Raw genomic sequence first — 22,256 nt, forward strand, 5'->3', positions numbered from 1 at the left:
CAAACATTAATGAATTTGCGTGGTCAAGGCTGGATTGAGGAAGTGGAGTGACAATTTATTATACTGCTTCCACCACTTTCTGGTTGTTGCAGTAAATTGTTTCAATGTCTCTAAAAACTATATGAACAGAGGTAAATAATGAAGAAAGGCCATGCCTGAGTATAAGAGTCATACAAAAGGGGGTGGTGATGGAAGGAGCATCTGAACCAATCAAACACTCACACCCAGTCAACAGATCTGGGTTTAATCCATCACCGTTCTTTAGCCCACTCTGCCACCCCAGTTCAGACATGGCCATATGCAAATCAGTCTGACCCTGTGCCTCATGGGAACAGTCCAGCCTGAACTGCCAAGCCATCCCTTCCCTGGACCGGAAACAAGCTTCCTAGGACCGGTTTCTGGCATTACAGCCGCCTTCGGCCAGGCATGCTTGAATCCAGTGGCAAAGTGAGCAAGGGACTCACGTCTGAGCATATCCTGCCAACTTACGGCGAACAAAAGCAGTACAAAAGGGGGTGGTGATGGACGGAGCATCTGAACCAATCAAACACTCACACCCAGTCAACAGATCTGGGTTTAATCCATCACCGTTCTTTAGCCCACTCTGCTACCCCAGTTCAGACATGGCCATATGCAAATCAGTCTGACCCTGTGCCTCATGGGAACAGTCCAGCTTGAACTGCCAAGCCATGCCTTCTCTGGACCGGAAACAAGCTTCCTAGCACAGGTTGCTGGCATTACAGCCGTCTTCAGCTCGGCTTGCTGGAATCCAGTGGCAAAATCCAGAGTGGGCTAAAGAACGGTGATGGATTAAACTCAGATCTGTTGACTGGGTGTGAGTGTTTGATTGGTTCAGATGCTCCGTCCATCACCACCCCCTTTTGTACCGATGAGTATAAGAGTCAAGCACATCATTTGATTCGGAGTAATCAGTATGGATTTAAGTATCGTCTCTCATCTTATAATATTCACCTACTCCCTCAGTTTTGTTAAGTTCTTTGATTATATTCTCTTATCTCCAACTACTTATCAGACAGTTTAAGCCTGAGCTACCTCTGAATCTAGCTCTGAGCTTCAGAAGGATAAATAAAACAAATCAGATATGTCCCATTCTTCTGCAGGAAGTCAGAGGTGCACATATGCAATTTGAGCATTTTACTTGTGCTGGATCTATCGATACGGACCAAATTCATTTTTATTTAAGAACACCCTACATTCTACACACATTTCAGTATACAGTTCGCCTGAAAATATGTTCATGACATTAGACTTTTGATTGCCTTTAGCACTGTTAACTGTCACTGAACAAGATTAAAAGTCTTTTTTGGACCTTATAGGACATTGGAAATTAAGACCATCAACTCATAAAGAATGCAAAACTACAATTTAACACATTCTCCTCATCAAGACCTTAAAGGCAGTTGACTTTGGATAAAAATGTAAAAATAAAAAGGTAACCTAGGAGTTGACACTGTTATGATAATTTGTAAAAGAGCGCTATCTCCCCGGAGAGTATCCTGGTGCTGAGCAGGTAACAGGTTAGTCCAATCAGGGGACACAAGAGATTACTAAAAGAGGCAGGTCTGCAGCTTATGCGGAATTAGAGAAATGTGGTGGAGGCAGCAGGTCATTCCACAGTTTAGGAGCAATATAGGAGAAGTCATGACCTCCTCATTTGGTTCTCTGTATGCCTGAATGTTTGTGAGTAGGAGTCTGGCCGTGCAGAGTTTTATGGGGGTCTGTGAAAGAATATGCAATTGTTAAATTATGCGGGCCAGAGTTAAGTAGTGCCCTAAAGGTGTGGGTGAGAAGTTTGAATTGTACTATTTTTTGTATGGGCAATCAGTGTAGTTCCTTGAGGTGAGATGTGTTTGTAGCGTGGAAGGTTTATGTTCCTAAGATCACGAAAACCAGGTTGGGTGGAAGAGCATTATCTGTTGTGGGTCCCAAATTGTGGAACTCACTTCCGTTGTCACTAAGGCAATGTAATGACCACTGTCAATTCAGAAAACATTTAAAAACGTTTTTGTTTGGTTCATTTTAAATTGTTCCTTGTTCACAGTACTTTTAACTATGTGCTCCCTTTTTCAGTTTTGCACCGGCAGTTACAGCGCGGAGATACTCCCTTGGGAGTTTATTCATAGCGCTATATAAGCCCATAAATAAAATAAATAAATAAAGTGTGAGCCTAGTCGCATAGTCCAAAATGGCCTGCAGCCTTGTGATGAGTTATTTCTTGATCCTGGCATTAAGTGTGTTCCCATTATCCAATTAGCTTGTGACTAGGAAGTGGGTAACAGTTTTCCGGGTGTTAATTGGTAGCCACTTGAAGATCCTCCCCAGAATCTTTAGTCTGTGGAAGCACAAGGCAGTGATGGTGCTAAATAGGGTGGTCAAGTCGAGTATGAATTTCATGATTATCCCAAGTGGGTGGTGGGTGTGGGAGTAGGGCCTAGGTCTGTTGGCCACCAAGTGGAGCAGGTAGATGGGCTGTTGCATAAGACTAAGACTTCGGTCTTGTTGGAGTTTAACTTCAGGCAGTTGTTCCTCATCCAGTTGCTGATTTCAGTTACATATGCCGTGAAGTTGTTTCAGGTGCTGGGTATCTTGTTTGTGAGGGACGGAAGAAGTTGCATGTTCTTGGTGTAGGAGAGGACGTTGATGTAGTGAGTACTGATAATGTAGGCTTGGGAGGGGGTCATATAGGTGTTGAGCTTAGGGAGGATCCTAGCAGGACTCTGCAGTTGAGGTTAAGAAAGTTGATGTGAAATGTGTGCCAGACTGGGACCTGGCAGTCAGAAAGAAACAGATCCATCTGAGTGCAGGTCCTTGGATTTCAATGTTGTGTAGAGGTAGGATGAGGATGGGGTGAAAGACCTTGTCAAATGCAGCAGAGAGGACCAAGAAGTTAAGGGTGGCCATGTCACCCCTGTCTAGGATCATGCAGATGTCATCTGTGGAGGTGGAAGTTTCTGTACTGTTGCTGCATCTGAAGTGAGAGTGGGTGATGCTGAGAAGTTGATGGTTATTGAGGTTATCAGTGCAGTGTCTGTTTATGATCTTTTCCAATACCTTGTCACGGTATGGAAGCGGGGGAAAATAGCAATGTAATATAATGTAATATAATAGTTTAAACCTTCTTTTCACTTACATCATAACTTCTTTATTGTTCAGTAGTGATTCTGATTCTTTAAAAATATCCATCTTGTTGTAACCCTTTCTGGTCTAGTGGCCACTGAGGGAACCTTGCCTCTTTATTCCCTTTTCTGCCTAGTCACATTTAGGTATTTTCCTAGCCTGATTTGTGTCCATATTTTTCATGTCCATGATTTTACATTTGTAAAGTTTAGTAGTTTAATAGTAATCCTTCGCTCCTTCAGCTCACGCTGCGAAGGCTTTACACACGTGGGCTATGTCTGGTAACACATTTTCAAATTATGTTCATTCAATGTCTTGAAAGACTTTTACTGGTCGTAATGTGTGAAGTAATATGATTAGTATCAAAATTAAACTCAGTCCCTGAGTTTCTGTATGCTATACATCTATGGTCACATGCGAACCAACAGAAAATGATAGAATAAGAGAAGTCTAGAAATAAAGGCAGTTTTTTTAGTACATGTAGCAATGATGAAAAAAATATAGATTAATACTAACATTCTAATGCTTGCCATAGAAACAGAGCATTTAATCAAGAGCTAATCTCATTGTCAATGTTATTTATTTGATCTGAAGGTAAAAGTACTGTAATTAGTACTAAGAAAATGAATTCGATTGATTTCCTGCAGTGCTCCACCCAACCTGCAAAATGTTTACACATTGGTGATATACTTACTCAGTGCCCTGGAATGAACTGCATTTCTGATTCCTCTCATTTTCAATTTCTGTAACAAAACTGCTGCTGAAAGCTGCCGTACAAGGTATACAGACATGGAATAATTCTAAGGAAAGAAGAAAGAAGGTAATGTTGCAAATATTCTTTTAAACCTTTTAGCAATTCTCTTTACCGCAAGAATACAAGGCCACTACTTATCCTGATGAAGTACAATATCCTTCCATGAAAGGACCACCACTGTCTTATGTTTAGAGTTTAGCATACACATCTTTAAGCGTACCAATGCTACTTTATTTAATATTAACTCCCCATCTATGTCATGAGTATAGCATCAATACAATATTAATTGATAGTGAATGCTACTTAATCCTATAAGAGATACACATTATGTCATACCTCACCATCGTTTTACTTTATGTTTAGCACTATTTTCTCTGCCTCTCACTCTGTTGATGGAAGAGGCTGTTGTCACAGTATTAGCAGGAATGACTGCCAATCTGTACGAGAAAATTCCAAAGTCTCAATATATCTGCAAGGATTACATTTGGTTTCACAGAGACATCTCAATTTAGAGTACAATCACAAGAGTGAAAATGTAAATTATTTGCAACATGGCCTTGAATGAAGCCAAGAAATAGCCAGGCAAACAAATACCCTGTCATTGCTCTCCTGTTCCTCCCCCAAGTAATGAGACCATCATGTTTTTGTAATAGAAGCACCACCAGATTTCAATTATACTGATCTGAGCAAGGAGAGACATCTATAAATCCTACAGTACCATATACTGCAAGTTATTCGGCAATCCGTCAGAATAAAAAAAAGTATTAAAAAAAATTCAGATGCACATTCAAAGGTATGCACAAGATGCCAGAGAAACAGGAATGCAGGGGAAAAAAACTTTACAAACAAAACTGGTGGAGAGCAGCCTTTTGGAGAGTACTCTTGGGCATTGCCACACTTCTCTGTCAAAGGCATTCCTTAGTCATTTCCTAGAAGTTGTAGCTGGATATGAAAAGATGTAGGCATGGCATCTCCACAAGATGCTGTGAAGATGTCCTGTGACTTCTTGATCGTTGATACATGCTGAGGAAGGTAGTGTTAATAAAGGCTTCCATGATCTTATGTCATACATTTTATAAACTGCTTTTTTATTTACTTAATGATCATGTGTTTTATTGAGTGGGAGTTTAAAGGCTAATTGGTAGTCATTAGCAATATATTATTCCAAATTGTTTCCTTAGTGTCGAAAACGTTTTTCTATTGCAAGTGGGTGTCCGTTTTATAGAGTAGTATGTCATTTCAGTCTTCCATTTAGCATTAGCTGAGTGACCTACAATCCTACACAAGACGATTCATTGCTAACGAGGGAGTAGGGGTTCCAGAGAAGGACAAGGGACAGTTTTTGAGGGAGATGAAGGGCCCTCGGACAGGGAATTAAAACAAAATTGACAAAAGGTTCAGAAACTAAAATATCTAACGCACAAATTAGGCCAGTAGTCTATTGCACTGAGGGGGTTACTTTATCTGCAGATGTGCATATTTCATTACAAGACCAGAAGCTAGCATTATGCAATATACTTTTATTGCTGCCCCAACATGCAGCCCTTTAAGGAACATCAATACATCATAACCATTTAGAATGTTCTGAAAGAAGTATATGTATCCAGTGCACAGGCCTATCTTCCTCTTTTATTAGCTGCTCCTTAACAAGATAAGTATAACTTTACCTGTTGAATATATATTAAGCAATTGTCTTTTACCTAAAGTTTCTAGATTACCCTTTTACCAATTTTATTACCAGGATGGACTATCAGCATACCTTTTCTTTTTTTCTTTTAGAATTAACAATTTTAATTTACATCAGGTTAATTGTTTATAATTCACACCATATCAGTTTACAAGCATAATTTATTTGTGCCCGCCTTCCAATTTACGGTCGGCCTAGGTGTCCTTTGGCGTAATCTAACGCGTTTAACAAACATGTTTAATGATGTTAAATACTGCGGAGTTTTTTTTGTTGCAAATCAGACATCTTTAGCAAGTTCTAATGTCTAGTTTGAAAGTCACGAGCACCGGTGTCTCTTATGATCGCTGCACCCATTGATTTCCAGTTTGAGGCCTTACCTGGTCTCCATTTTATTTATAAAGTTTTATATAGCACGAACAAGATCTCGAAGGATATCAGACCGCTTTACAATATGATGGGAGGAAGAACGTAAATACAATATCAACATCCGGGAGGGAGAGAGAAAACAAACAAAAAAAGACTGGAATGGTTGCAGAATATTGCAGGACAATTGCGCCCAGGAGGGTAATACAATAAGCAGGTGTACACGGGTTTCTCGTGGCCCATACAAGGCCTTCCCCAGTCACCATGGCGTTGCGATGTCTCCATGAAACCTTTCCCGGTCTCCATGGCATTGCGGATGTATTTACGACGCCATCGCGCCACTCCTCAAGCCAGCATTGTATCCCTTCTGAGCTCCCATCTTAGGCAACCAGGAAGACAGCTAGTCCTTCTTTCCTGTTTGGCCTTTCCCCTGCGGGAACCTTGACAACTGTAACGGTGTGGTCAGAAGACGGGGAAAAACGAGCAATAGACGAAGCGAAGAGTTTGTACAACTCTTTGACACCACCTAGTGGACTTTTTACCAAATTGAAGGAAAGCTCTTTTTAAGGAATATATATATATATATATATATATATATCTTATTTATAGATTGAAATATCCATAGTTACATAACTTGAAACCCCCCCAAAATAAATAACTAAATAAAGAGCGAAGTGGTCTATTATCTTATAATTTATTAGAACAAAGAGCTAACTGGTTGAATTTATTAACCTTTTAAGCATTTCCCCCCTTTTACAATGGAAATGAATGACAGTCAAGCAGAATCTGCGCTTTTGGGGGACAACATTAAGAAATTCCTTCAAGGACTGAGATCCTCTGTTAAAGAGGCAGTGGACGCCACAATTTCAAAGAGAAAGAGGAGATCGACCGCAGAAGAGAATTATTATTCTCTTTCTGATGAAAAGCTTGCCTCTACCTCTGAACAGCAAAAAGGTGGTAAAGTTAACCAAAAAAGGAAAAACATGGAGAAGGCATACACGGAGAAGGGATTTCATCACCCCTATGGCACCGGCAGCCCCTGCGCTGCAATAGATAATGGTGCTTGTAGTAGCACAAGAGAGGATGCCCACCTAAACAGTGCCCAAAGAACAGTTCCCCTCAGTGGCATGACCAGAACGAGTGACCTTATTGGTACAATAAATCCTTCAGATAACTTCAACTCTTCCGGAGATGATATTACCTACGACTTGGACATAGATGAGTTAATCTTTGATCCACAAGACACGTTTTAAATATTGGATGATATAGAGGTGGTCTTAGACCTACCCTCAAACTCTCAAGAGTTCAAGGACCCCTTTGTGGCGAAATGTACAACCACACCACAATTAAACACCCCCGTAGTTTTGAGTGGTGTTTCTTAGAACACGTCTACAAATATTTAAGCCATTGGGTTAGAAAACCCCTAGATAGAGATACATGCAATCTTCTTAGAAATTAATGCCCAAGACCCTCCAGAGGGGACAAAATATTTAATACTCCTAACTTAGGTCCCAAACTAATTACCTTTCTATTTACGTTCTGGAAAGATCCTAGAAAAGGTACTGAGAAATGCTTTAAGCAATCTCAAGACAAACTCCTCGATGTCCATGGCCCACTCACACGTATACTGGATAAGGCCCCAGGGGGGAGAACGTCCCCATTAATATAGAACTCCTCGGGGATGGGCACAAAGGGCATTGAGCATATTAGGTAATGCCAACGCCAACCTAATTGTGGAGAGACGCAAAGCCGTGCTGATGAGAATGAATCGTAAGTTGGCCGATTTATCTTCCAAGTAAGACATGGGCGACACTAATGTGTCCACTTTCACGGCCTTCAGTAAAGCGCAATCCAATATGCACAGAGTTTTTGGCTCACGCTCCCTTTTTGGAAGGGTTGACAGGAGGGGACTGGCTGTCAGCCATGGAACCTTTAAGTCCCAATTCTACACTCAAGAACACCAAAACCCCTCGAACTAAGGGAAAGGATACAGACAGAATAAAAGGTTCTACCCTCAAAGGGGAAGAACCCCAAGAAATCGTGGGGGAATATCCAGACCTTCAACCCAAGGATATCAAGATGAGCAACATTTCTTCTTCAACCTTAATGTTAGGGGGAAGAATAAAGCAGTTTGCGCAAAACTGGAAAAATATAACTCAGAGCCCTTGGTTTTTGGAAAAAGTTACAGGATTCAAAATTGAATTTTGGGAGACCCTATTCCAATTAAGAGAACCCAAGGAATAAATCCTAGAGTCAGAAAAGATGACCCGTATAAATGTGGAAGTGAGACAGATGCTAGACAAAGGAGCTTTGAGAGTAGTGAAAAGCCAGGAAAAGACACAAGGTTTTGTAAGTACACTCTAGTAAAAAAGAACGACAAAGGCTGGCGTCCAGTCATAAACCTGAGAGACCTAAACAAATCTTAAGTCTACAGACATTCCAAAATGGAGGGTATACATCTCTTGAGAGATATACTTCATGCCAAGGATTGGTTAGTAAAACTAGACCTCAAGGACACCTACTTTACGATTCCCGTGGACGAGGACAGACAACATTATTTCTGCTTCACATGGAGGGGAGTGTTCTATCAATTTCTTTCCCTTCCTTTGGCCTGTCTTCTGCCCTTGGTGTTTCACAAAAGTACTCCATCCAGTAGTAACTTACCTCAGGGAGAGAAGAGCGCGTTAATCAAATACCTAGACGACATCCCCATCATGTCTAAAGACAGACTAGAAGCTCAGAAACACTTACTAATGACAATGGAAATCTTAGAAAATTGGGTTTCATTATAAATACAGAGAAGTCAGTCTTAACACCCACTCAATGAATAGACTTCCTGGGCTTCCAAGGGGACTCCAATCTATCCCTACTAATTTTACCTCACAAGAAGGTGGTAAAAGATAAAAAAAACTCAAACTCAATCCTACTCGGGGATCTTACAAGTGTTCTAGGACTCCTTTCTTCCTTCATTCAGGCCATCTCCCAGGGTCCATTACACTACAGAGGCTAAAAGCTTTAGGTCTAAGGAAAGGACTATGGTACAGAGACTCTATAAATTATCACCGGACTCACAGGAAGACTTAACTTGGTGGCTAAACAACCTCGAGGCATGGTATGGCAGGGCCATTTTCGGGAACGTCCCAGACTTAGTAGTAGAGTCAGATGCGAGGAACAGAGGATGGGGAGCCCGGATAGAGAATACAGAGACTGGGGGAAGATGGTCACTAGAGGAACAACCACTCCATATAAATTGCCTGGAGATGTTGGAGGCCCTGAATGCCAATATGAGCTTCAAGAAAGTTCTAAAGAATTCAAACACATTAATTCATTTAGACAGCTTCTCTGCAGTATCATATGTAAACAGATTGGGGGGTTGCAAAATCCAAGATGCTCTCAGATTTAGCTAAACAAAACTGGTATGTTTGTTGGGAACACAAAACCGATTCAAGAGCAGAATTCATTCCAGGGGTTCAAAATGTAAGGCAGACTGAAACTCTTGATTTCTCAGAGATTCCAGCGATTGGAAATTGCATCCAGGAGTCTTCTCTTTTGATACAGGATCTTTGGGGTCCAATACAGGTAGATATCTTTGCGAGCAGGTTAAATTTCCAAGTTCTAGTGTATTTCAGTTGGAAACCGGATCCAAGGGGAAAACCAATAGATGCCTTCCTTCAATCATGGAGCAAGAAAATATCTTATGCTCCCCCCTCCCCTTCTCCCTGATTCAAAGAATTCTGTGGAAAGTGAGAGTAGAATTCAGCAGTATCACCCTTGTGACTCCCTTCTGGAAAACCCAAGTGTGGTTTCCAGGAGTGATATAACAAGCTATAGACTTTCCACACCGAATACCAGTATCCTTAGGTCTCCTTCAGGGCCCAGACAGAGAGGAACATCCTTTGGTCCTAGAGGGGAAAATTAACCTTCTTGTCTGGAGGATCTCAGGGCACCTAATAGATATTCAGACATTTCATCAGAAGCCAAGAGCTTGCTGGATGAATCTTGGGCACCAGGAACAAGAAAAAGATATAGAGGTATCTGAAGAAAGTGGTGTAGTTGGTGCTTGGAGAGAAACTTGGATCCCTTGGAGGCTCCAGTACAACAAACAGACAATTAAATAGCGTCTCTCTTTGATTCTGGCCTCTCTAATAGGACAATTAATTGCTATGGGCCAGCTATTTCCTCTGGACATGCTTTCGTGAATAACCTAGCAATTGGTAGCAATTCTCTAATCAAAAGCGTAATGAAGGGTGTTAGACTAAAAAGGCCACCCAAAGCTCGATACGAATCCACATGGAATGTCAGTTTGGTATTCTTAATATTCATATCTTGGCAAGATAACACATTCCTTTCTCTTAAACAGATGTCCATGAAACTAGCCACATTACTTTGCTTAATTTTTTTCAAAACAGTTTCAGGTATAAAAGCACTTGAATGATATAACAGATTCTACTCCAGTGAGGGTGTACACTTTGATATTTGGAAGAGAACAAAAACCATGTCTGATCCTGTATTCTTCCCTTTTTCCCATGACTGTGAAAAATTGTGTGATGAGATGTATGAAAGTGTACGAAAGTAAAATATCTGAATTTAAAGCGAAGGATTTTGACAAACTTCTCCTATCCTATGTCAAAACCCATAGACCAATTTCAACAGCAATACTGGCAAAATGGATACGTGCGATTATGAATAATACAGGCAGAGATCTCTTAAGATTTTAAGCCCATTCTTCAAAAGGAGCCATGTCTAATACAGTCTTTTAGGCAGGAGATTCCCTAGCAGAATTTCTTAGAATAGCTGACTGGTCAAATGCGAAATTTGCGAAATTTTACCTAAGACCAATAGAGCATGTCAGAACTATAGCTTTGATGGCTTAAAACATGCATAATGGTAGCCTCTGAACTTGTAATGAAATGACGATTCTCCAATTGTTATGCAAAGAGAATATTGACTTCATTAAAGACAACTGAGGCTAACATTATCCCCCCCACCACTCACCCTTGAGGGGAGAATATACTACAATGAGAACGTAACATTTCTTAGATTTGTATTTTTGAATTAATCTGTCTAAATGCCCTTTTATCTTCATCCTTTTGACATTTGCTCATTATAAGCATACTTAATTTTCAGTCCATATTACCATTACTTTGCAAATCTTTTTTTTGTTTTCAGATAATACCATTTAGGATTCAGGAAGAAAACAAGATGGGCTGTAAAATTCCTTATACTTACAACCGGAAGTGGATATTAGAGTGCTTTTGTGTTCGTAGCTAGAAGAGGAAGATAGGTCTGTATACTGGATACTTCTACTTCTTTCAGAACATTCTTAAATGTTTATGTTGTATTGATGTATTTTAAAGGGCTGAATGTTGGGGCAGCAATAAAAGTATATTGCATAATTTTAACCTCCGTTGTCTTTAATGAAATCAAGATTCCCTCTGCATAACAATTGGAGAATCGTCATTGTGCACATTGTGCACTATTACTCACAGTGAGATAAGCAAAGTGATGAAGTTGACTACCCCTTTGCTTCATGCTGTATGCTGTAGAGGGTCGAAAAAAATGTGAATGATACAACGGATGAAGAGGACTGACTGAAAGCCCTTGTATGCATGTATGTATGAATGTATAAGTGTTTTTTTTTTTAAAAAAGGTTCTTGCTAAAGCTAGACTTAATTAAATGCGTGGCAATTTCAAACTAGAGGTCTAAAGAGATGGGGACACAAAGAAAAAGCACCATATACAAGGCCTCAACCAAATAAGATTTACATGTAAAACATGCAGAAAAGTATGCCAAATGAAAAAGATAACAGACGAACAAGGTAAATTAAAATAGGCACAAAATGCAGGATGCTTTGGGGTCAGTGTTTCAAGCCTAGCATAGGTATGAAATAGAGTGTGTTCAATGGTGTGAATATTGAATGGCATGTGATTGAAGGGGATACAGAAAGAGAGCAGAAAAAATATGCATAAAGCGTACACCCTCAGCATAAAGACGTGTTACTGAATAATCATAGCAAAAAACACAGTTGATGGACAGAATGCAGACCAATGTCTTACATTCACCCCAGTACAAAGATCTGGGCCTAAATCCATCGTTTTTTTGCACTCCACACCACCCTAGGTCAGACACTGGCTATATGCAAATCAGCCTTGACCCTGTGCCTCATGGGAACAGTCCAGCACAAACTACGAAGCCATGTCTTTCCTAGACCGGAATCAAGCATCCAAGGACCGGTTTCTGGCTATCAGCCTTCTTCAGCCTGGATAGATTGACTCCAGTGATGTGGAGAGCCTGGGACTCACGTCTGAGCATACCCAGCCCACTCTGGGTGAAAATTGCAAAAAACACAGTTGATGGACAGAATGCAGAACAATGTCTTACATTTACCCCAGTACAAAGATCTGGGCCTAAATCCATCGTTTTTTTGCACTCCACACCACCCTAGGTCAGACACTGACGTGAGTCCCCTGCAGTCCACACCACTGGATTCAAGCAAGCCGGGCTGAAGACTGCTGGAATGCCAGAAACCAGTCCTCGGAAGCTTGTTTCCGGTCCAGGGAAGGCATGGCTTGGCAGTTCGGGCTGGACTGTTCCCATGAGGCACAGGGTCAGACTGATTTGCATATGGCCATGTCTGAACTGGGGTGGTGTGGAGTGCAAAAAAACGATGGATTTAGGCCTAGATCTCTGTACTGGGGTGAATGTATGACGTTGTTCTGCATTCTGTCCATCAACTGTGGTTTTTAGGTCTTGTGACCTACAATGCGCGCAAGCACTGATACCGACGAGCGACTCCTGAGGCGGAAGCCGGGAGCGCTAAAGCTTTTTTAAAAGCTTTTTAAAATTGTTTGTGATAACCTTGTTCTTAATCTCACCAAGCTCCTTGCACTTCCTGTTCCTTGTAAACAGCGGTCTTACGCTGCAACGATTCCCTGATTCCTGGTCGCCATTCTCGAGGGCGAGGTGTGCCACGAGACACGCCCTCCTCGGTTGGCCACGCCCCCTCGCCAGTGCTATAAATAGTGCGCGCAGCTCTAAGGCGCGACACTGATACCGACGAGCGACTCCTGAGGCGGAAGCCGGGAGCGCTAAAGCTTTTTTAAAAGCTTTTTAAAATTGTTTGTGATAACCTTGTTCTTAATCTCACCAAGCTCCTTGCACTTCCTGTTCCTTGTAAACAGCGGTCTTACGCTGCAACGATTCCCTGATTCCTGGTCGCCATTCTCGAGGGCGAGGTGTGCCACGAGACACGCCCTCCTCGGTTGGCCACGCCCCCTCGCCAGTGCTATAAATAGTGCGCGCAGCTCTAAGGCGCGACACTGATACCGACGAGCGACTCCTGAGGCGGAAGCCGGGAGCGCTAAAGCTTTTTTAAAAGCTTTTTAAAATTGTTTGTGATAACCTTGTTCTTAATCTCACCAAGCTCCTTGCACTTCCTGTTCCTTGTAAACAGCGGTCTTACGCTGCAACGATTCCCTGATTCCTGGTCGCCATTCTCGAGGGCGAGGTGTGCCACGAGACACGCCCTCCTCGGTTGGCCACGCCCCCTCGCCAGTGCTATAAATAGTGCGCGCAGCTCTAAGGCGCGACACTGATACCGACGAGCGACTCCTGAGGCGGAAGCCGGGAGCGCTAAAGCTTTTTTAAAAGCTTTTTAAAATTGTTTGTGATAACCTTGTTCTTAATCTCACCAAGCTCCTTGCACTTCCTGTTCCTTGTAAACAGCGGTCTTACGCTGCAACGATTCCCTGATTCCTGGTCGCCATTCTCGAGGGCGAGGTGTGCCACGAGACACGCCCTCCTCGGTTGGCCACGCCCCCTCGCCAGTGCTATAAATAGTGCGCGCAGCTCTAAGGCGCGACACTGATACCGACGAGCGACTCCTGAGGCGGAAGCCGGGAGCGCTAAAGCTTTTTTAAAAGCTTTTTAAAATTGTTTGTGATAACCTTGTTCTTAATCTCACCAAGCTCCTTGCACTTCCTGTTCCTTGTAAACAGCGGTCTTACGCTGCAACGATTCCCTGATTCCTGGTCGCCATTCTCGAGGGCGAGGTGTGCCACGAGACACGCCCACCTCGGTTGGCCACGCCCCCTCGCCAGTGCTATAAATAGTGCGCGCAGCTCTAAGGCGCGACACTGATACCGACGAGCGACTCCTGAGGCGGAAGCCGGGAGCGCTAAAGCTTTTTTAAAAGCTTTTTAAAATTGTTTGTGATAACCTTGTTCTTAATCTCACCAAGCTCCTTGCACTTCCTGTTCCTTGTAAACAGCGGTCTTACGCTGCAACGATTCCCTGATTCCTGGTCGCCATTCTCGAGGGCGAGGTGTGCCACGAGACACGCCCTCCTCGGTTGGCCACGCCCCCTCGCCAGTGCTATAAATAGTGCGCGCAGCTCTAAGGCGCGACACTGATACCGACGAGCGACTCCTGAGGCGGAAGCCGGGAGCGCTAAAGCTTTTTTAAAAGCTTTTTAAAATTGTTTGTGATAACCTTGTTCTTAATCTCACCAAGCTCCTTGCACTTCCTGTTCCTTGTAAACAGCGGTCTTACGCTGCAACGATTCCCTGATTCCTGGTCGCCATTCTCGAGGGCGAGGTGTGCCACGAGACACGCCCTCCTCGGTTGGCCACGCCCCCTCGCCAGTGCTATAAATAGTGCGCGCAGCTCTAAGGCGCGACACTGATACCGACGAGCGACTCCTGAGGCGGAAGCCGGGAGCGCTAAAGCTTTTTTAAAAGCTTTTTAAAATTGTTTGTGATAACCTTGTTCTTAATCTCACCAAGCTCCTTGCACTTCCTGTTCCTTGTAAACAGCGGTCTTACGCTGCAACGATTCCCTGATTCCTGGTCGCCATTCTCGAGGGCGAGGTGTGCCACGAGACACGCCCTCCTCGGTTGGCCACGCCCCCTCGCCAGTGCTATAAATAGTGCGCGCAGCTCTAAGGCGCGACACTGATACCGACGAGCGACTCCTGAGGCGGAAGCCGGGAGCGCTAAAGCTTTTTTAAAAGCTTTTTAAAATTGTTTGTGATAACCTTGTTCTTAATCTCACCAAGCTCCTTGCACTTCCTGTTCCTTGTAAACAGCGGTCTTACGCTGCAACGATTCCCTGATTCCTGGTCGCCATTCTCGAGGGCGAGGTGTGCCACGAGACACGCCCTCCTCGGTTGGCCACGCCCCCTCGCCAGTGCTATAAATAGTGCGCGCAGCTCTAAGGCGCGACACTGATACCGACGAGCGACTCCTGAGGCGGAAGCCGGGAGCGCTAAAGCTTTTTTAAAAGCTTTTTAAAATTGTTTGTGATAACCTTGTTCTTAATCTCACCAAGCTCCTTGCACTTCCTGTTTCTTGTAAACAGCGGTCTTACGCTGCAACGATTCCCTGATTCCTGGTCGCCATTCTCGAGGGCGAGGTGTGCCACGAGACACGCCCTCCTCGGTTGGCCACGCCCCCTCGCCAGTGCTATAAATAGTGCGCGCAGCTCTAAGGCGCGACACTGATACCGACGAGCGACTCCTGAGGCGGAAGCCGGGAGCGCTAAAGCTTTTTTAAAAGCTTTTTAAAATTGTTTGTGATAACCTTGTTCTTAATCTCACCAAGCTCCTTGCACTTCCTGTTCCTTGTAAACAGCGGTCTTACGCTGCAACGATTCCCTGATTCCTGGTCGCCATTCTCGAGGGCGAGGTGTGCCACGAGACACGCCCTCCTCGGTTGGCCACGCCCCCTCGCCAGTGCTATAAATAGTGCGCGCAGCTCTAAGGCGCGACACTGATACCGACGAGCGACTCCTGAGGCGGAAGCCGGGAGCGCTAAAGCTTTTTTAAAAGCTTTTTAAAATTGTTTGTGATAACCTTGTTCTTAATCTCACCAAGCTCCTTGCACTTCCTGTTCCTTGTAAACAGCGGTCTTACGCTGCAACGATTCCCTGATTCCTGGTCGCCATTCTCGAGGGCGAGGTGTGCCACGAGACACGCCCTCCTCGGTTGGCCACACCCCCTCCAACGCCCCCCCCCAATCACCATAAATCATGTGCCTTGGCAGGAAGCGCAGCGGACGAGCGCAGCGGGCGCGACGATTGCGCGCCGAAGGCGCGCTAAAGGCAAGCTCGTCTGCGCTCGTCCGCGACCGGCCGGGGCTAGGGGCATGCCACTCTGCCCGCCTTACCAGCTATTCCTCTCCCCAACTACGTTGCCTCCAGGGCCCTTGGCCACTACCTGCTTCAACCCATTCTCGCATTATGTCTCTTGGCCTATCCCCTTCTGCCTCTTCGACTGTCCCTTCCCCCCAACCTACCCCTCCTTCTCCCTCTGGAGGTAGCGCCACTCCTGCTGCCCCCAGAACCCTTACGGCCATCTATTTAAATACTAGGTCTGCAGTAGCTCATGCCCATGAGCTTTCTGTTCTACTGGACCTTCAGGCTCCCGACCTGCTATTCCTAACGGAAACATGGTTCTGCGATGACTCCCTCCCTGTCCTCTTGGCTACTCTTCCATCGCCATATTACGCGATCCGCGCCGATCGCTTAAATGGCAGAGCCGGGGGCGGGGTGGCGGTCATTGCCCGAACCGACCTCCCATTCCAAACCTTATCTCTACCAGATATTGCCACTTCGGAGTATCTAGCCATCCGTACCACTTCCATCTCACCCCCACTCACCTGCATACTCATCTATCGTCCCCCCCAATCCCCGCTATCGTTTCTCACGGACTTTTTAGAAGTCGTAGCTACAGCTACCGTTAACAATTCTTCCATCTTGCTCTTGGGTGATTTTAATTTTTGGCCCTCCGACCCAGCGGAATGCTCATCTTCCAAAGAATTTTCAGAAACTCTTCACTCTCTTAATTTCATCTCGCATATTCAATCTCCAACTCACATCAAGGGTCATACACTTGACCAGATCTGGTCTCTTAACTGCCCAGTAGAATCCCCCTCTGTATTACCTTGCACTTGGTCTGACCATCATTTGATTTCTTTTTCTCTCCCCATCCTCCCCCAGGTCAAACCCCCACTCCCGAAAAACATCTGGATGCGAGCATGGGGCCGAGTGGACCCGGATAGTCTAGTTTCCTTACTTGCCACTTCCCTTCCCTCTTTGGAAAACCTGCCTACTCACTCCCAGATTACTGCCATTGGTCAATGGCTCTCTACAGGTAGTGATTCTGTTGCCCCCCTGAAGCGGGTCACCACCAAACGAGAGAAGGATGCTAACAAGTGGTTCAACCAAGACCTTAAAACCACTAAACTAGCGGTTCGCCGCGCGGAGCGAGCCTGGAGGAAAAATTACTGCCCTTCTTTGCGACTAGAGTTCGTCAACATCTTGGCTCTCTACAAAAAAAACATCTTGGAGGCAAAAACCATCTATTTTTCCTCCAAAATACTCGCAGCGGAAAACAAATCGAAGGAAATCTTCTCGATTATCCACAACTTGGCATTCTCGGACAGAACCTCCCTCAAACCTACCCCCTCACTGGATCTCTGTCACTCCCTCAATCACTTCTTTATTCAAAAAATCGCTATTATTAAAGCCAATATCCCCGCCCCTTCCCTTTCTTTTGTGGACCCACAATGCCCTCCCCCTAAGGCACATCTCACTGCCTTTCCACCTCTTACCCAAGAATCTCTGGCTGCTATAATTCCACTTATCAAAACTGGCTCCCCTCTGGATCCCTGCCCGGCCCATATTCTTCGTCACATTTTCCTTAGCTGTCCTGACCCCCCCCTCCACGCTCTCAATAGTTCTCTTTCTCAGGGCGTGGTACCTGAATCACTTAAGTCTGCCGTCATTGTCCCCATATTGAAGAAACCGGGCGCTGATCCCTCAGTTCCAGCCAATTTCCGTCCCATCTCTCTCCTGCCGTTTCTGGCGAAAGTTCTCGAGCGCTATGTTACCTCTGCCTTGAGCTCTTTCGTGGAGAAGAACGGGATTCTTGCCCCCCGCCAGGCTGGGTTTCGCCCTGCACACTCTACGGAGTCCGTAGTACTTTCGGTCCTTGACAACCTCAGGGAGGGTATGGATACCAACCAACCGCAGGCCTTAGTCCTCCTCGATCTCTCAGCCGCTTTTGACACGGTGGATCATTCCATCCTGCTCTCCCGTGTCAGGGCGGCGGGGATCGGGGGCACGGCTCTGGTCTGGCTATCCTCCTTCCTGAGGGACCGCACCCAGGCTGTCCGCCTGGGTGACTTCACTGCGGACTTCCGTAATGTTCAGTGCGGGGTTCCCCAAGGCTCCTCCCTTTCCCCCCTCCTATTCAACCTATACATCTCCCCTCTTATTTTTTCTCTGCAACAAATGGAGGTCGCCGTATTTAATTATGCGGACGACCTCCAGCTTGTCTTTAACCTCTCTTCTTCCCCTGACTCTGCTCTCAACCTCCAAACCATTATGATCCATATCCGGGACTGGATGAACCACAATCATCTCAAACTCAACCCAGACAAAACAGAGCTGGTGTTGACGGGTGGTTCATCCAGCCCCTGGTCTCCCATCTTTTGGCCCCCTTCCCTTGGTCCTCCGCCTGTCCCCTCTACCTCAGTAAAAACCCTTGGCATCAAGCTCAACTCCCAACTCACCCTCCACTCCCAGGTGAGTTCTGTGGTTTCCTCTTCCTTTCTGGCACTACGTACCATACGTAAGGTGTCCCGCTTTTTTTCATTTGATGCACTTAAACTAATTACCCTTGCCATGGTCGTGTCTCGCCTGGACTACGGCAACGCCCTATATGCAGGTATTCCTGCATATAGTCTTCGGCGGTTGCAGCAGGTCCAAAACCAGGCGGCACGCCTGGTGCTTAAACTCCCTAAATCCCACCATGTCACTCCCCTTTTGAAATCCCTACATTGGCTCCCGGTCTGTGCCCGTGTCCAGTTCAAGCTTGCTTCTATCACTTTTCAAGCTCGACTGGGCACGGCCCCGGCTTTCATTTCATCTGAAATTATCCCCTATGTTCCCGCCAGGGAACTGCGGTCTTCTACCCTATCTCTCCTTACGGTCCCACGGTTCCGGAGGAAGAAATGGGGAGGCTCTAAGTTCGCGACCCTCGCCCCGATTTTCTGGAACTCACTGCCTCTTGAGCTCAGAGCCTCCACCTCGTACCTACTGTTCCGGAAACAGCTCAAGGCACATCTTTTCGCAAAATTCCTCAACTAACTCCCCCTGCTTCTCCCCTCATGTTTAGCTCTCTGTCAGTCTAGCGCCATGAAACCGCTGGTGTACGTGCGCTGTATAAATATTTTTAAATAGAATAGAAATAGAAATAGAAATAGAAGCGCATTGAGGGAGCGAGAATTCAAGTAGCCAAAATCCACGTCAAACCAAGGGCTTTCTGCTGCGGTTTTGAATCACGTGAGCAAACAAGCACGCGCATTCACGGCCTACTTTCAGTTTCCCGGCGAAGGCTTCTCCTCCCCTAATTATTCATGGCCGGCCGCACTTTCAGTTTCCCGGCCGCTCACAGCACATCAAAGGGCTTCGCCCAGCGTGCGCTCTGCGGCTTCTCCTCCCCTATGCCTGTTTATCTGCACTTCTCCTCCCCTTTCTTCGCTTCATGCTGTCATATCCCTCCCCGTCCGCCTCATCTCAAGTTTCTAGCGTGAGACCAGCGGTCTGAGGTTCGTGGCTTTCAAGTTTTGTTTAACATGCGCACACAGCATAAAATACATTTGTTTTTACAGACGCTAACATTCGTTAATATTCGCTCTGATGTACCTTGCTTGTCATCCACCGTGCCTCACTGTTGCCCCATTCCACCTTCATCCTGACCCAAATCAAGCGCTGGCTTACTCTGCTGCACCGCCATGCAGTCTTCACTTACATTTTATACCGGTCATGAGATGTTGGAGTCAGCAGGCCCTGTCACATTACTGCGCTACTACATGTGATTGACTCCACAGGGCCTTATTGGGCCCAGTGCCATTAATCACCGTGTGACACAGGCCCATGTCAAACTTGCGGGCAGCTCTGAATAAATACAACTACGCCACTGCTGAATTAGCAAGCATCAGAACAGGATAATGGTAGATTGCCAGAGTGCAGCGCTAAAAATGGACAGACTAATTCGTTGCCAACTAGTGAGCAGCAAGGATGTGGCTAAACGACTAGAGCGGCAGACTGTAAAGCTGGGCACCCGGGTTCGAGTCTGGCAGAAGGGTCAAACATCCTGTGATTCTGGCCAAGTCACTTAATCACTCCGTGTCCAGAAATGTATGTGTCCGTCTGTAATGCAACTGGTACTCATGTAACACCAAGGAAGGCAATGTGGGAAATGGACATGAAAGGATGATTGTGCCTCACCCCACAGCCTTTCTGAAGAACTCTTGAGCAAACATTTTCAAGCAGCAGGAGTTCTCTGATGTTTTCTTGCATTTAAATCACACACACGCACATACAAATTGAAACTTCACACCTGGCAGCATCTACCGTGCACTGCACACGGCTTCAACAACCTCACACAATTCTTTTAAGAAAGTGTTTTTTGTCCGTCTCGCTGTGCGCTCCCTTTCGTGTGTGCAGTGTTTGGGGTCAACAATCCCCGTCATATCAGCAAGGGGGGTCTCGCTCTCTTCCTTCTTAAATTCCTCTATTAGAAAAATCATATTCTTGCCTTTGATGAGTTTTATGCTCCAACTTAAAAAAGTTGCACACGTTAGTTACATAAGTACGACGTTTGTACTGCACCTATATATGTACTTGCAACAAAAAACAAGTCCTGGTTCTCGGTCCTGGCGGGTGAAACAGAGCAGAAAAGATACGATTGAAAATAATCTTCCACTGTTTGAAAAGGAAACAAGGTAGCAAAGACCAAGTCAAAGGCTACGAGCGCCTTTGAACAGAATAAATAGTTATTTTCTTTCTGATGGCCCAGGCCTTAAGTCATTTTCAGAGACTTCAGCTGCCTGTTTTTTAAAATTATTTTCTGACAGAATATGCATTCCAAACTTCTCAACTTGTACCATGAAAGAACGCAGAAATATTAATAAGTAGCAACACAAGCACTGGCGTTGCCAATAGGTCTCGCAGTAGGAAAGTTGGAGCTATTGGTTTTGTAAATGACAAAGCCCTTTATGTTTTTAAAATGAAAACAAAGAAAAAGGCATTGTTATTTGCAATTGTAATAGCTCCAACTTTCCTACTGCGAGACCTATTGGCAACGCCAGTGCTTGTTGCATTTGTCACCCCAAGTGGGATGGGTATGCTCAGACGCGAGTCCCATGCAGTCCACACCACTGGATTCAAGCAAGCCGGGCAGAAGACGGCTGGAATGCCAGAAACCTGTCCTCGGAAGCTTGTTTCCGGTCCAGGGAAGGCATGGCTTGGCAGTTCGGGCTGTACTGTTCCAATGAGGCAAAGGGTCAGACTGATTTGCATATGGCCATGTCTGAACTGGGGTGGTGTGGAGTGCAAAAAAACGATTGATTTAGGCCTAGATCTCTGTACTGGGGTGAATGTATGACATTGTTCTGCATTCTGTCCATCAACTGTGGTTTTTGCACTGAATAATCATAAGCACAGACTGACAGTGTGGCTACTCGTGTAGTGGGAAATGGGATAGGATTGTTGGTCCTCTTCTACTATGGTTGTGCTGTTTGCCTCTCCACATCCTGCTTGACTAGTGACAGCTTTTCACCTGGCATGAGTAACCATGATTTCTCTGTTCAGGTTGTAGGGTTCTTGCTGCTGGGGATGGACAGCTTTCCCCTCTACTTTCCATGTTTTGAAACAATGTCTCTTCTGATTGTTCCATCCTTTTGAAGTACGCCGGTCACTCATCATCAAGTTAAGAGATGTCGGCATGGTAGGGATGCTACTCCACTGTTTGTGTGATAGGGATACTGATTCTTTCCTGGTGTGAAAAGGTTGTCCCTTTAGTTGTCCTTTATTGCCAGAGCCTGGTTATCCTCCTAGCAATGGACCAATGTTTCTCCTTGTGGTGATCCATTTACAATGCAGTAGAGCTGATACTCCACTAATGGTGTGGTATTGTTTATTACACTACTTTGCCTTTATTCTAGCAGTGGTGCAGATATATGAATGAAAGGTAAACTATTCCTCATCCTCTTAAACTTTCAATGTTGCACAGGAACCATTTAAAGATTAATGTATGTATTGTGTTATAGGAATGGCTCCTTGGATTCTTTTATGGTATCGCAGTAAGTCCTCTCCATAAGTATTGTGTCTAACAATTCTCTAAAGTTATAGGTGAACTGTTACTTTTTGAGGCCCTGCTATCACAATCGGTTGATGATCGTAGAGAAGTTACCTCCTTTTGGATGAGACTGAACTCTTGGTCTCCGTTCTCCTTTATGAAAGTAGGC

The 22,256-nt window shown here is 44.9% G+C and overlaps 1 protein-coding gene across 3 annotated transcripts in view; it reads right to left on the bottom strand.

Annotated features, from left to right (window-relative positions):
• Positions 1 to 22,256, bottom strand: part of PIAS2 (protein inhibitor of activated STAT 2) — a 515,220-nt gene that overhangs the window by 289,373 nt on the left and 203,591 nt on the right. For all 3 annotated transcript variants that reach the window (XM_086960351.1, XM_086960352.1, XM_086960354.1), the window contains one exon: positions 3,833 to 3,938. In XM_086960351.1, coding sequence (XP_086816477.1) covers positions 3,833 to 3,938 — 106 coding nt within the window. The remainder of the gene's footprint in view (positions 1 to 3,832; positions 3,939 to 22,256) is intronic.

The sequence above is a fragment of the Lissotriton vulgaris genome, chromosome 3_1, assembly GCF_964263255.1.
Source record: "Lissotriton vulgaris chromosome 3_1, aLisVul1.2, whole genome shotgun sequence".
NCBI lineage: Eukaryota > Metazoa > Chordata > Amphibia > Caudata > Salamandridae > Lissotriton > Lissotriton vulgaris.